The 13,953-nt window shown below is 35.8% G+C and overlaps 2 protein-coding genes across 3 annotated transcripts; both read left to right on the forward strand.

The window, feature by feature from the left end:
- The first annotated feature begins 486 nt into the window (after positions 1-486).
- On the forward strand, positions 487-3,910 carry LOC137811524 (probable inactive purple acid phosphatase 2). Its single transcript, XM_068613315.1, has 2 exons — positions 487-1,384; positions 2,308-3,910. Exons 1-2 carry the CDS (start codon positions 677-679, stop codon positions 3,583-3,585), a joined length of 1,986 nt encoding a protein of 661 aa, XP_068469416.1. The 5' UTR covers positions 487-676; the 3' UTR covers positions 3,586-3,910.
- A 416-nt stretch (positions 3,911-4,326) lies between these two features.
- Positions 4,327-13,508, forward strand: LOC137811523 (alpha-1,4 glucan phosphorylase L-2 isozyme, chloroplastic/amyloplastic-like). Of its 2 annotated transcripts, none has more exons than XM_068613314.1 (15): positions 4,327-4,804; positions 5,455-5,660; positions 5,762-5,863; positions 7,035-7,211; positions 7,380-7,655; positions 7,839-8,110; positions 8,639-8,756; positions 8,893-9,330; positions 9,443-9,595; positions 10,018-10,146; positions 10,795-11,031; positions 11,526-11,602; positions 11,764-11,950; positions 12,293-12,493; positions 13,129-13,508. In XM_068613314.1, the coding sequence occupies exons 1-15, from the start codon at positions 4,588-4,590 to the stop codon at positions 13,243-13,245; spliced, it is 2,907 nt and encodes a 968-aa protein (XP_068469415.1). In that variant the 5' UTR covers positions 4,327-4,587; the 3' UTR covers positions 13,246-13,508. The 2 variants fall into 2 exon arrangements, with proteins under 2 accessions (XP_068469415.1, XP_068469414.1); XM_068613313.1 differs by having other exon boundaries at positions 4,443-4,804; positions 5,431-5,660.
- The last annotated feature ends 445 nt before the right edge of the window (positions 13,509-13,953 follow it).

The raw sequence follows: 13,953 nt of genomic DNA on the forward strand, positions 1-13,953 counted from the left end.
ATCTCAGCATTGTCTCAATAGTGGAATGATGCAACCTTCATGTCACATAGACATGAACAATCATTAATTAGACATGTACACTTAATTTTGATCGTTATTGAATCAACAATGATTTGTAGATACTTTTTCTCGTCCAGATTCAAATCTGTATGTATGCATAAATGATAATTGACTTTAAAGAATGCCACATATAACAAAATCCTACATACACAATGCCATCTAAAATAATAAACTCTATTTTATTTCATCGTGACAAGTTTCACTTCAAAAAAAATAAAATAAAAAAGCTAGTATAAAACTACTATTTTCCGTTACAAAAAGCTAATTTTGAAGTGTTATATTAATTACTTTTAAATCATACTACTAAATTACTACTACTTCTACTAATATTTATTTTAAATGATTCATATAGTAATAATCCGTTCATTAAAAAAACGTTTTTAATCCATTCATATATTTTTTTAATCCACGAAAAGAGGGGGAAAAGTGAGAGGAAATTTTAGAGGAAGAGAAGACAAAAGAAGATAGAAGGATGGAATATGCCATTTGGAATAAAAAACGATGCTTTTCAGTCCCTAATCCTCGTCAAACATAAAAACGAACAAGAGTAATTCCAACATCCAATATTAAAATCCGAATCCGAACCCGAATTTGAATCTAAATCCATCCGACCACCATGATTTCCGATCAGCGCACAGTCTCCTTCCTCATCTCCTTCTTCATCTTCCTCCACTTCCACTTCCCCTGCGCCCACTCCAAACCCTCACTCTCCGCCACCCCCACAACGCTTTCAAAATCCGGCGACTTCGTCAACATCCAATGGTCCGGCATCGAAACCCCCTCCGATTTCGATTTTCTCGCCATCTACTCTCCGCCGACTTCCCCCCACGACAACTTCATCGGCTACCGATTCCTCTCCCAATCCTCCTCCTGGGAATCCGGGTGGGGCAACATCTCCCTCCCCCTCGTAGACCTCCGCTCCAACTACTCCTTCCGGATCTTCCGATGGACCAGATCCGAAATCAACCCCAAGCGCAAGGATCACGACAACAACCCCATCCCCTCCACGCGCCAACTCCTCGCGTTTTCCGGCGAGGTCGCCTTTGAACCAGACCGGGGCCCCGGACAGATCCACCTGGCCTTCGCGGACCAACCCGACGCCATGCGTGTCATGTATCTTTCCCGCAACCCCAAGGAGACCTACGTGCGCTACGGGGAGAAGGAGGACGCGCTCGACGCCGTCGAACTCGCACGTGTGGAGCGTTATGAGAGGGAGCACATGTGCGACGCGCCCGCCAACACCAGCGTTGGGTGGAGAGACCCTGGTTACATCCACAACGCGCTTCTTACGGGTTTGAAGAAGGGACACAGGTATTATTACAAGGTACGCAATTTACAAGGTAAACGACGAAAGTGCCAAAGTTTAAGATACTTTTAAGTTATCTAACAAAACAACATAAACACGCTTTGGTCTCTGAAACTCCATTACTTAATATCAAATTGATCTTTCAAATGTAGAGCTTAGTATTAGCTTAATGATATGATCATTCTGTGCAACTTAATCAGATAAAATGTACTCCTACTTTTTATATATTTACTCGTATATATTTTTAGGGATCAAAATGCCATTTGCCCTTATGAATAACCTTTTTGACATTTCGTTCTTATTTGCATTGGTAGCTAATGTGGTAAAAAAATGTTTCCATGTCCTGAGATTTGATTGTATTGGCTCTACGGCTAATCTATGCTACTACTCTACTTTAGTTTGTGTGCTTTGGTACTACGTTTGTTAACTTTATAATTTTTTCTTTAAAAATTAGAGGTTACTTTCATACACTGTTGGCGTAAACATATTGAGCTATCTATCAATCAGAAATCATATTACGTACATAGATTTTGTAATAACTAATAAATTTATTATTCGTGACAATTTCTAATTGGTTGATATTGGAAAAACCCGTCAATGCACAACATATTACTTTTTCTGAAGTGTATACATGATTTTTAATTAATTGAAAATTTTAAAATTTTTACATTAAACTCAAACTAAATACCATTTTATAAACCTTATATTGAGTCAGTATGTTTCATGGTTACAAGTGAATGAGTTTTTATTTGATAAAAGAATGTATAGTTGCTTAGGATAGTTTTGCTGACGCCCAAGTCAGGTATTAATTTTGCTTTTGTTAGTGCTAAATTGTCTGGTGTTGGTCAATTTCAGGAACACAATTGATGTTTTGCTCACAAACAGTGAGCCCATATGAATGGAGAAATGTAAATTAACTGTTTAGAGTTGATATGTGCCAGGTTGGAAATGATAATGGAGGTTGGTCTGCAACTCACAGTTTTGTCTCGAGGAATAGTGATTCAGATGAAACAATAGCCTTCCTGTTTGGTGACATGGGAACAGCTGTACCATATAATACGTTTGTGCGAACACAAGAGGAAAGCTTATCAACCATGAAGTTGATCCTCCGTGATATTGAAGCTCTTGGTGACAAGCCAGCCTTTGTGTCTCACATTGGAGACATTAGCTATGCAAGAGGTTATTCGTGGTTGTGGGACCATTTTTTCAGCCAGATTGAGCCTGTCGCTTCCAAAGTGGCATACCATGTTTGCATTGGCAATCATGAGTATGATTGGCCTTTGCAGCCGTGGAAACCTGATTGGGCCAGTTATGGAAAGGATGGAGGTGGTGAGTGTGGTGTGCCTTACAGTTTGAGGTTCAACATGCCCGGAAACTCTTCAGAACCAACTGGAACTGCAGCCCCACCAACTAGGAATCTTTATTACTCATTTGATATGGGAGCAGTACACTTTGTGTATATTTCCACAGAGACCAATTTCCTTCCCAGGAGCAACCAGTACAACTTCTTGAAGCATGATCTGGAATCAGTTGACAGGAACAAAACTCCTTTTGTGGTAGTGCAAGGGCACAGACCCATGTATACAACCAGTCATGAAAATAGGGATGCTGCTTTAAGAGGGAAGATGCTTGAGCATTTGGAACCTCTGTTTTTGAATAACAATGTCTCACTTGCCCTTTGGGGTCATGTTCATAGATATGAGAGGTTTTGTGCGATAAATAACTTCACGTGTGGTGATAATGTGGGTCAGAGCACAGGGGACAAAAAAGCATATACTGTTCATATTGTGATTGGCATGGCAGGGCAAGACTGGCAACCTAACTGGGAACCAAGGCCAGACCATCCCGATGACCCAATCTTTCCACAGCCGAAATGGTCCCTGTACCGTGGGGGCGAGTTTGGGTACACCAGACTGGTGGCTTCAAAGCAGAAGCTTGTGCTTTCTTACGTGGGAAACCATGACGGGGTAGTGCATGACATGGTGGAAATTCTGGCATCTGGGGAAGTTGTCAGTGGTAATGGAGACTGTAGTATTGATGGTATTTCTAAAGCTGGAAATGAGATTGTGGAATCCACATTGTCATGGTACGTGAAGGGAGGAAGTGTGCTGTTTCTTGGGGCATTCATGGGTTACATTCTTGGTTTCGTTACAAGTGGCAGGAAGAAGTCTGAAGAGGCCAAGAGCAATTGGACTCCAGTGAAGACTGAGGAGACTTGAATTGTTTATTAATGTTTACCACCTTTTTAAGTAGGTCATGAAGGTTCACATAAAAGAAAAACAAAATGAGATTTCCACTCAGTTTTGTTCAAGACTAAGTTGTCACCTCATATACTTGAGGACATGTCTTTGTATATATGCATTTTTTCTTGCTTAATTATGGCATCTGAGGCCTTTCGTATGACCTTGTGTTGTACATTATTCAAGGTAAAACGATTTGTCGGTTGAGACCATACTGTTGTAAGAAAAAAAGTGTTAAGATGAGTGTACTATTGATACACTAGCTTTGATGTCGCAATAGGAATTACCCAATTTGATCTATAAATTTTTGAATGTCAATTGTTTTTTGATACACAAACTTGGAAAGGAGAGATGGTTCTTGATAGGCAAGCAAGCCGGTTTCAATGAACATACGACATACTTTTACGCAACTCTTACAATCAAGAAATTTTCTAGATTCAAACTCGAATCAATTGTTTATTATGGGCACATAGCACTGCGAAGAGCCAAATCTTGTTTGTCATGTGTAAGTTAGGGATAGAAAAGTAGCAATATTGCGTTGCTGTCCAAGTGGCCATATTCGGACAAGAAATCAGCGTGCTAAATCAAAACGTGGACAAAACTTACTCAAAAAATCTGAATGTGATAGGCAGAAACCCAGAAATATCACAGGGTAATTTGGTCATTAATTGTTTCGTTCGTACGCAGTTTAATAATGATGATTCTTGATCACGAAAGGAAGGAGGACCAACCAACCAGTGTCACCAAAGGGAACGGGGATAGCGACACTATTTTGGCTCGTGTTCAAAACGAGAGTACCGTCTACAAATACCAAGATATTAAAGATAAGAAGAAACAAACACGCGCATAAACACTTCCTCTTTCACTCATTTTTTTGTCTTCCTCTCAAGTCAAAGCAGCATTGTATAAACATTATTTCTGTGCTGTGTGTTGCTATTTTCTTCGAGATGCTTAAGCACTGATTTAAAAAACCTTGCAGCAATGGCTGCTCTACCCTTCTCAACAACCTGCAGCCATTCCAACTCACCTTTACATCACAATTCAAGATCAAGCTTCATAGGTTTCAGTCAAAGAAACAATCTTTGGCAGTTGCTTGTCATCACAAAGTCAATTTCCAGAAGGGCAATAAGAAAGCTCTCTGTGAAGAATGTTGCCAGCGACGAGAAGCAGGAGCTGAAAGATCCACTCACCAAACGAGGTTGCTTGCTTGCTTGCATGTTCGATTACTTTATCACTCTATTTCTTCAGTGATTTCTTTTTGTTCAAATATAATTAAGAAATTCGTGTTTATAATTTGCTTGGTTATATATTTTTCAGTTAGCTTTGTAAGATGTTAGTTTTGGGGAAAAAATTGCTTGGTTTTGTTGATTATTAATGCTTGTTGTTCTTAGAAGTAATAAGTGGGGCACCATTGCCTTGTTCAACGGTAACACTGTTCGAGCATATATCAAATTAAACTGTCAATGCGTATTATAGCTGACCAAAATAGTGGCTTCTTATGATGGCTTACTATAACATATTTTTAGGAGTTGAATTGAATCTTACATTACCAAAGGAAGAATGACTCTTAAATTTGGATTTGTAAAACCTCATTAGCTGAACAAGTTCGGAGTTTATTTACTCAGGTAATAACACTAGAAAATCTTCTAAGAAATATGACATCCAAATACAGTGCCCCTTCGGAAGTATGCTCCAGATTTTCTCCCCATCTTTATGTTTTTATTGAGCTAAAAATATGACATGTAGTAGTTATAGTCTGAACATTGTTTTTTATTTTTCTTGTAAATAAGGTCCTAATTAATAATTTTTTCTTAACATTTGCAGATACTTTCCATGATTTTGTTCCAGATTCTTCATCTATTGCTTCAAGCATAAAATTTCATGCTGAGTTCACCAGCCATTTTTCTCCAGAGAAGTTTGAGCTCAATAAGGCTTTCTTTGCAACTGCAGAGAGTGTTCGTGATTCCCTCATCATAAATTGGAATGCAACAAATGACTACTATGAAAGGAAGAATGTCAAGCTAGCGTACTATATGTCTATGGAGTATCTACAGGTTCTTACTGGGTTTTCTTTATTGAGGCAGAGGTAATTTTCATAATAAATTATTATTAATTATTAATTTCAATTAATATCTTCCTTTTCCTAACTGTGAAGGGTAGGGCATTGCTAAATGCAATTGGGAATTTACAGCTCTTGGGTCCTTACGCCGAGGCACTCAGAAAGTTGGGTCACAATTTAGAGGATGTGGCTAATAAGGTTTATTTATATTACAGTTTTCTTCTCTTGTTAGAAACTATAAAAGTGATTTAATTTTATTTGTCAGTTAGTCCTACAGGTAGCAAGTTGAGCAGGAGTAATGCTTTTTTCTCCATCTCACAAAATTGTTATCTATTATCTTGAGGACTTCAGCTGTTATGTTTTACCGTATCTTTAATAATTATTAATAAGCATAGGCTAGGGTTTCTCTATCCAATAAAATGGTTTCATATTTAATTCCCAAAATCATTAAGATATTATTTTAAAGAATATTTGTATTGAATATGAATTTTAACTTAATTCAACCCTACAAAACCAATTTAAAAGATGAAATTTGCACTCTACTTTACTTTTATATATATATATATATATATATATATATATATATTCTATTTTATTCATATTGTTAATGTGAGATTAAATCACCACCCTTGATATGGTAATTGATAAGGCAATCTCAAAGGTGCTGCAACTAAGGGCGGCCTAGGAATGATTGCTATTAAATCGAGAAGGAGAAACACAGGAATTCTTCATCAATGTGCTAAGCAAACAACAAAAGTGAACTTGATACCACACTTAATCCAAACCTTAAGACATTTGTTTGTGGGTCTTTCTCTCTCTTACGCGTTGTTCCGCTTGCCTATTTTTACCAACATGGGATTTTACATTCACACTTGCACTCCAACAATCATATCCTCAAGTGTATGCCTTTTCCATATTGATGTTTCCCCTCAAGTGAAAGCTTTTTCCATCCATGAATATTCGATGATAACCTTTAGATCTTAGCTACCACTATAATGCTCTAGAACTTGCACTGACCTCCACATTTTTAGGAGGACTTTTGATCTCCATATATGGATCCATTGTTAGGAAGATTTTGATAGAAGGGATACTCATATTCATCGCTAATTCCATTAAACTCATCTTAGCCAGTCATCTGGTTGAATCATCGACTTCGATACCATGACTAAGGCAGGTTAGGACTGAACTCAAATTAACAAACAATAAAGTTTTCCAGTAAAAGCTATTTATCTTTTATTGAAACAAACTTCTAAAGACTAAGATAAACTGTGCATGGACCGTGCAACTCTTGAGGAGCAGCAACTTTATGTACATACTTTTAATAATTGAGTAAAGTTTCGTTAAATGCAAATTCATGTGAAATCCACAGGAGCCAGATGCTGCCCTTGGGAATGGGGGATTAGGTCGGCTTGCTTCCTGCTTTCTTGATTCCTTGGCCACTTTGAATTACCCTGCATGGGGATATGGACTCAGGTACAAGTATGGTTTATTCAAACAGCATATAACAAGGGATGGACAGGTCGAAGTTGCTGAAAACTGGCTTGAGGTATATTTTATACGCATGGATACATAGTTAACGGCTTGAAGCTACTTTTCATGTTAGGTTAGGCATGCATTGTTCTTTAATTGTTTTATTACTCTTTTGGGTGATTCAGTGGCTATATTAGCAAGTTAGAATTTCTTATGATTCATTGACTGATTTGTTTCTATGCAGATGGGAAATCCCTGGGAAATTCTGAGAAATGATGTCTCTTATCCTGTTAAATTCTATGGAGAAGTTATTCCAGGGCCAAATGGAAGTAAACAGTGGGTTGGAGGAGAAAATATATTGGCTGTTGCTTATGATGTTCCTATTCCTGGATACAAAACTAGAACAACTATAAACTTGCGATTGTGGTCCACAAAAGTTTCACAGGAAGAATTTGATTTGCTAGCTTTTAATTCTGGAGATCATGCTAAAGCATATGCTGTTTTGAAGAATGCAGAGAAGGTCTAACCTTTAGAACAACTGCTGTATGAACAAATGTCTAGTTTCGCCTTGTTACAAATTGAACTTGCACCTTCATTTCATGTACTAACTGTTAGATGAACTTCTTTCTATTAGCACTAACTTCAGTAGACTTCCTAAATGACAAAATGATGCTAATTTTTTTTAGTGTTATATTTCAAGTAGATCTGCTACGTTCTGTACCCTGGTGATGAATCAATAGAAGGAAAGACTCTGAGACTGAAGCAACAATACACACTATGCTCTGCCTCTCTCCAGGATATCATAGCACGCTTTGAAAAGAGGTCGGGAAAGAGTGTAAATTGGGACACTCTCCCAGATAAAGTGGTGGTGCAAATGAATGATACTCACCCAACTCTCTGCATTCCTGAGCTAATTAGGATATTGATGGATGTCAAGGGTTTAAGTTGGGAGAAATCCTGGAATATGACTAAGAGGTGCTTCCTTTTGCAAAACCCGTGTATTCACCTTATATTTAGAAGATATAAAGCCATTGTTGAGATTTCAGCTTATAGCTTAGGCTCTTGGTAGAGTTGGTCTTTAAAAAGATATTGGAGCCTCATATTTCAATTCTTCTCATCCGTTTGTGTTAAATTTCAGCACAAACCAAATGTCTTAGTCCATGCTTTAAGCCCAAATGTCTCTTTCTAAAGGGCAATATTTCCTTTCGGAGAATTGGTGTTTAAAAATATTATTTACATGTAAAGGGTAGTAAGCTTTTTTTCTGAATTTTCCTTTATAATCCTTGGCTTCAATTTTGTTAACAATACTGCTTTTGCTACATTGACCAAGAACCATTGTGCCAACTTAAACAAATAGAGTAGGTTCCTATCTTCAAAATTCAGAGCTTCTCAATAATAAAATTTCTAATATATATTGAGGGCTTTGTTGATTTACTTTCCTATGTAACTACTAGTTTGTTTTTATACATTTTCTGATCCATCTTTTAATGAATCTTCTGTTAGAACTGTTGCTTACACAAATCACACAGTTCTACCGGAAGCACTAGAGAAGTGGAGTTTGACACTTCTGCAGGATTTGCTTCCTCGACATGTGGGAATAATAAGAATGATAGATGAGGAGGTATAGTTGTTAAACATATGTGACTTTGATTTTTAGATTGTCATACTATATATAGTTCTTGGTTCATTTTCCCTTTCACATGTCATTCTTTGTGAAATCTTATCTTAATGTTTTGCATGTTTGCATCACTATCCAGTTGATACATGAAATCATTTCTGAGTATGGGATAGATGATCTAGAATTGCTGCAAGAAAGACTTAAAAAAATGAGAATACTAGAAAATATCGAGTTGCCTTGCTCAGTGATGGAACTACTAAGTACAGAAGAGACTTCAACCGTTGATCCTGTGAAGGAAATTCATGTTGATGATAATGATGTAAAGGCCACTGAAAAAGAAGAAGAAAAAGATGATGATGATGAAGTTGGAGAAGAGGAACAAGAAGAAGATAGTGACAACCCATCAATTGAAGAGGATACAGACAATAAAGTTGAAATGAGGTTCAAAGTTGATCCAAAACTACCAATGATGGTTCGCATGGCTAATCTATGTGTTGCTGGCGGGTTTTCTGTAAATGGTGTAGCTGCAATACATAGCGAGATTGTAAAAGTGGAAGTTTTTAATGAATTTTACAAGGTAACACAAATACTTTCTCTGTTTTCAAGAACATTACTTTCTTGGGATCTCACCTTATGTAATCCAGAAAATAAATTCTCATCAAATTTCATTATCATATGATTTTTTACAGTTGTGGCCCGAGAAATTCCAGAATAAAACAAATGGGGTGACTCCTAGAAGATGGATCCGTTTCTGTAATCCGGATCTTAGTAAAATCATAACCAAGTGGATTGGAACAGAAGACTGGGTAACGGATCTTGAAAAATTGGCTATACTTCGCAAGGTAAATTAATTTAAAATGGTATTTTGAATTAGATAAGTTGTATTTGACATAATTTAACCTCCACAGTTGGACAATGAATACATGTGCATGTTTGACTGTTCATATATATAACTTCATAACGATAGGAAGCAATACAGTTGATCTGTTAGTTAGTGCACTATATATGCATAATCTGAGGTAACATTTTTGTCCTTGTTGAAGTTATGGGATTTTAGATATTGGGAAGAAGTTATATAAGAGAATGAAATATGATAACTAATCGTAAGAGATAGTATCGTAATCCTAATGAAATATGGTAACTGATCATAAGGGATAATGAGGAAACAGGGAAACTACTCTTAGAGGATAATCTAACATATCATGAGCCATTTCCTATATTCTAACAGTTTCTATATCATTTCTTTAAGAATTTTGTTTACCAGTTTGCAGATAATGAGGATCTACAGCTAGAGTGGATAGAAGCAAAAAAAATAAACAAGATTAAGGTTGCATCATTTATCAAAGATAAAACGGGTTATGTCGTCAATCCAAGTGCAATGTTCGATGTACAGGTTGGTTCTGTCACCAACCACTTATTTTCTTTCTTCCAGTGTTTTTTAGTTAACATTTGTATCAAAGGTCATCAAGGAATGGATGTTAGTTATTAGTTCCTTGCTGCTTCAGTAAATCTAGATCAAAAGTTGTTTACTTTTTATAGTTGCATGGGAATTATTTATAGAAACTTATTTTTTTAATAGGCAGTAGCATTATAGAAACTCTTAATTTGATATGGTATACTTTTTTCAACATAAGAAGGGCCCAACCTAGTATGGTTATCTAAAATCTCTACAAATAACATCAACCTTTTGTGAGATATTCTTGCATACTATAAAAGTGTAGCAATCAACCATGCAAATTTTTCTTAAATGCTCTAACAGCACGGATTCAATTTTTACTGGCTAAATGTAGTGATTTTAGTGTATGTAATATTTTCTCCACTAGTACGCAGGTGATTATTAACAAAAATAAAGAAAATCACAAATTGGGTATTGGCCAATTATTTGGCTAAACACGAAAATCCAATCAGTGTCAGCTCAATACAAAAGAAGGCTTACATAAAATCCTACTTGGGAAAGTCGGATAACAGTCAAAATTCTAATGACATGTTTCTTCCTCACTCAATTCATGGTTAGAGAAAGATCTAATATATTCATTTTCAGGTGAAGCGCATTCACGAATACAAACGACAGTTACTGAATATCATGGGAATTGTTTATCGCTACAAAAAGATGAAAGAAATGAGTGCTGAGGAAAGAAAAGAAATATTTGTTCCTCGAGTTTGTATTTTTGGGGGTAAAGCATTTGCAACATACGTTCAAGCCAAAAGGATAGTGAAATTTATCACTGATGTAGGAGCTACAATCAACTGTGATCCGGATATTGGAGATCTTTTGAAGGTATGATTCAACTTAGGGTCAAGATATTTACTCATAGTGTGATGGCCTTTTTAGTCATTCAAGATTTTGGTTGTGTGTGCCTGATGATGGTTAAATAAATATCTATTTTGCTTTATCTCGAATGGCACTCTGTAAATTGTTAATTCCTGGACTGAATCTTATTGGCGGCTTTGACTTTGCTTTCTACTGACCTCCCACACACGGTCTTAACATCTCTTAACCAAAAGAAGAAAAAACCTATCGATGTCATTGTCCACAGATGATTTGGTTTCAGTCTAACATGATAAAAATTTCCCATTAAAAAGTGGAATAAACTAATTAACAGCTTTGTGCTGATATTTCAGCACAAATACAAATATAGGGTGTTGTCTTTAGAAATTTTCAGGTAGTTGGTCACTCCAAGTCTCCAAGGAAAAGATAAAACAATTAGGACAAAGCGTTAAACTAGCCTTTTTTTGGATGAAGACTGATTCTTGTCTCTGTCTAATGTGTAGGTTGTATTTGTTCCTGATTACAATGTTAGTGTTGCTGAAATGCTAATTCCTGGCAGTGAGTTGTCCCAGCACATCAGGTACTTTTCCTTATTAGCAAATATTTATTGAAAATAATTTACTTTTGGTTTACAATCAAACTGGTTGGCTTTCTATTCTTGTAAGTCCTAATTATTTTATAGGACTGATATTATCAACAACTATAGCAGTTTTTGTTTCATATTTTTTTTTGCATGTTTAGCACGGCTGGGATGGAGGCCAGTGGAACAAGCAACATGAAATTTGCAATGAATGGATGCATAGTTATAGGAACTCTTGATGGAGCAAATGTTGAAATAAGAGAAGAGGTAGGAGAAGATAACTTCTTTCTTTTTGGTGCACGAGCTGAAGAAATTGCTGGGCTACGGAAAGAAAGAGCAGAGGGAAAGGTAAATTTTAAAAGAAATAAGAATACATGATTCATCATTCAATGTTTCTTTCACTTTCCTTTCATGTTTTTCTTTCGTAAGCATTGTTTAAATGTAAACATGAAGTACCAGCTACATTAAAAAGCTTGAACAAGTTCAGAACCCTCATGTTCTGGTAATTTGCTCGACTACCATGATGCATTTCCAATATTGGCATGAAAGCAACAAAATATATATAGTCTAACAGTTGAAGATTCACTAAAATAAGGCTCTATAGATCCTTAAAAATATCATTATTGTAGTCAAAATCAGTGGAATTATCATAATCTCACTATTGTCTTGTCTGTGCCAAAATATTTGCAGTTCGTACCAGATCCACGGTTTGAAGAAGTAAAGGCATATGTAAGAAGTGGTGTCTTTGGCCCCTACAATTACGAAGAATTGATGGGGTCCTTGGAAGGGAATGAAGGCTATGGTCGTGCTGATTATTTCCTTGTTGGCAAGGACTTCCCTAGCTACTTGGAGTGCCAAGAACAAGTTGACAAGGCATATCGTGATCAAAAAGTAAGTATTATTAAGGAATTATATATAAAACACTCTAATATATCAAGCACATCATTAACACCTATTATTTCTCTCAATCCCTTTTTTTCTATCACATATTATACCTATTTTTCTCTCTCATTCTCTCTAGTTGTCAATCAGTACCAAGTGTCCATAGATTATTTTCGTAGTATTATCTCTCTGCTACTGAACACAACATGATTTTTTCATTTGCACTTTCTTGTCAAATTTGTTGCTTGAATGGAACACCATTCATACAGAAAATACTACCTTTATTTGCTTGAATTTCTCATGATGTAAAAAAGCATTCATTTGACACATTTCTAACTTCCCTCGTTTGAAAACTAATATAATTTTTGTATTAAAAAGAATTCCACTTTAACTTATGTTTTTTACTGCCACCATTAATCATGCAATCATTGCAATGGTTACTAGTAATGCATTTATGAAGAATAACAGCATTTTAGTTCGTTGTTATTCTTAATATCTGTGAGAAAATCTTAAACGTTACTCAGTTATGGAAGGAAAGGAGTATTTTATTGTGCTTAATGAATAGATATTAATGCAGTAGTAATAATATCAAGCATGCCATATGACTCATGTAGCGATTTAAAATTTCATTGATGTGGGTGCAGAGATGGACAAAAATGTCAATCATGAACACAGCTGGTTCATACAAATTCAGCAGTGACCGGACCATTCATGAATATGCAAGAGATATATGGAGAATTGAACCCTTTGAATTGGCTTGAAAAGTTACTCATGCAATCCCAGTTTTTGGCATATTCTGCTTGCTTAAATTCCATCAAAATTCAAGTTCACCAGCGTTTCAAAGAATATAAGTATATCAGTGAACCTCCTTTATTGTTCTGTGAGAGTTAACATTATCTTCATACATTTTGCTTTGTTACGTCTCAGAAAAAATCATATAAAATTAAATCACTGATTATTTTGTAAATGTTGATTTAAACAATGTAACCAATACGAAATAAAATCAAACTCTTATTCTACCTAATCCGTAACCATTTTGTACAATTTCGTTGTCTAGTCTCATGATGTAGAATTAGCATCATAAGGGGTGCTTACTTACTTAAAGTCATAGTAACCAAACTTCTTAAGAAGTTTCTCAGGGTATTGTTTTTGGGATAGTAATATTCTATCTCCCTTTCTTATGATTTTAACTCCTAGAATCACACTTGTTTCACCTATGTCTTTCATCTCAAACTTAGATCAAAGAAAAAGTTTTGTTTTAAAAACAATAGCTTCACATGTACCAAAAATTAACATGTCATCCACATATAAAATTATAATGACACATTCACCATTTTTAGATCTAGAATACACACATTTATCAACATCATTGGTAGAAAGACTTCATGAAGTAAAACATTATCAAGTTTTTCATGTCATTGTTTTGGTGTTTGTTTCAAACCATACAGAGATTTTAAAAGTTTGCATAC

The sequence above is a fragment of the Phaseolus vulgaris genome, chromosome 2 (genome assembly GCF_000499845.2).
Source record: "Phaseolus vulgaris cultivar G19833 chromosome 2, P. vulgaris v2.0, whole genome shotgun sequence".
In the NCBI taxonomy this organism is placed as follows: Eukaryota; Viridiplantae; Streptophyta; class Magnoliopsida; order Fabales; family Fabaceae; genus Phaseolus; species Phaseolus vulgaris.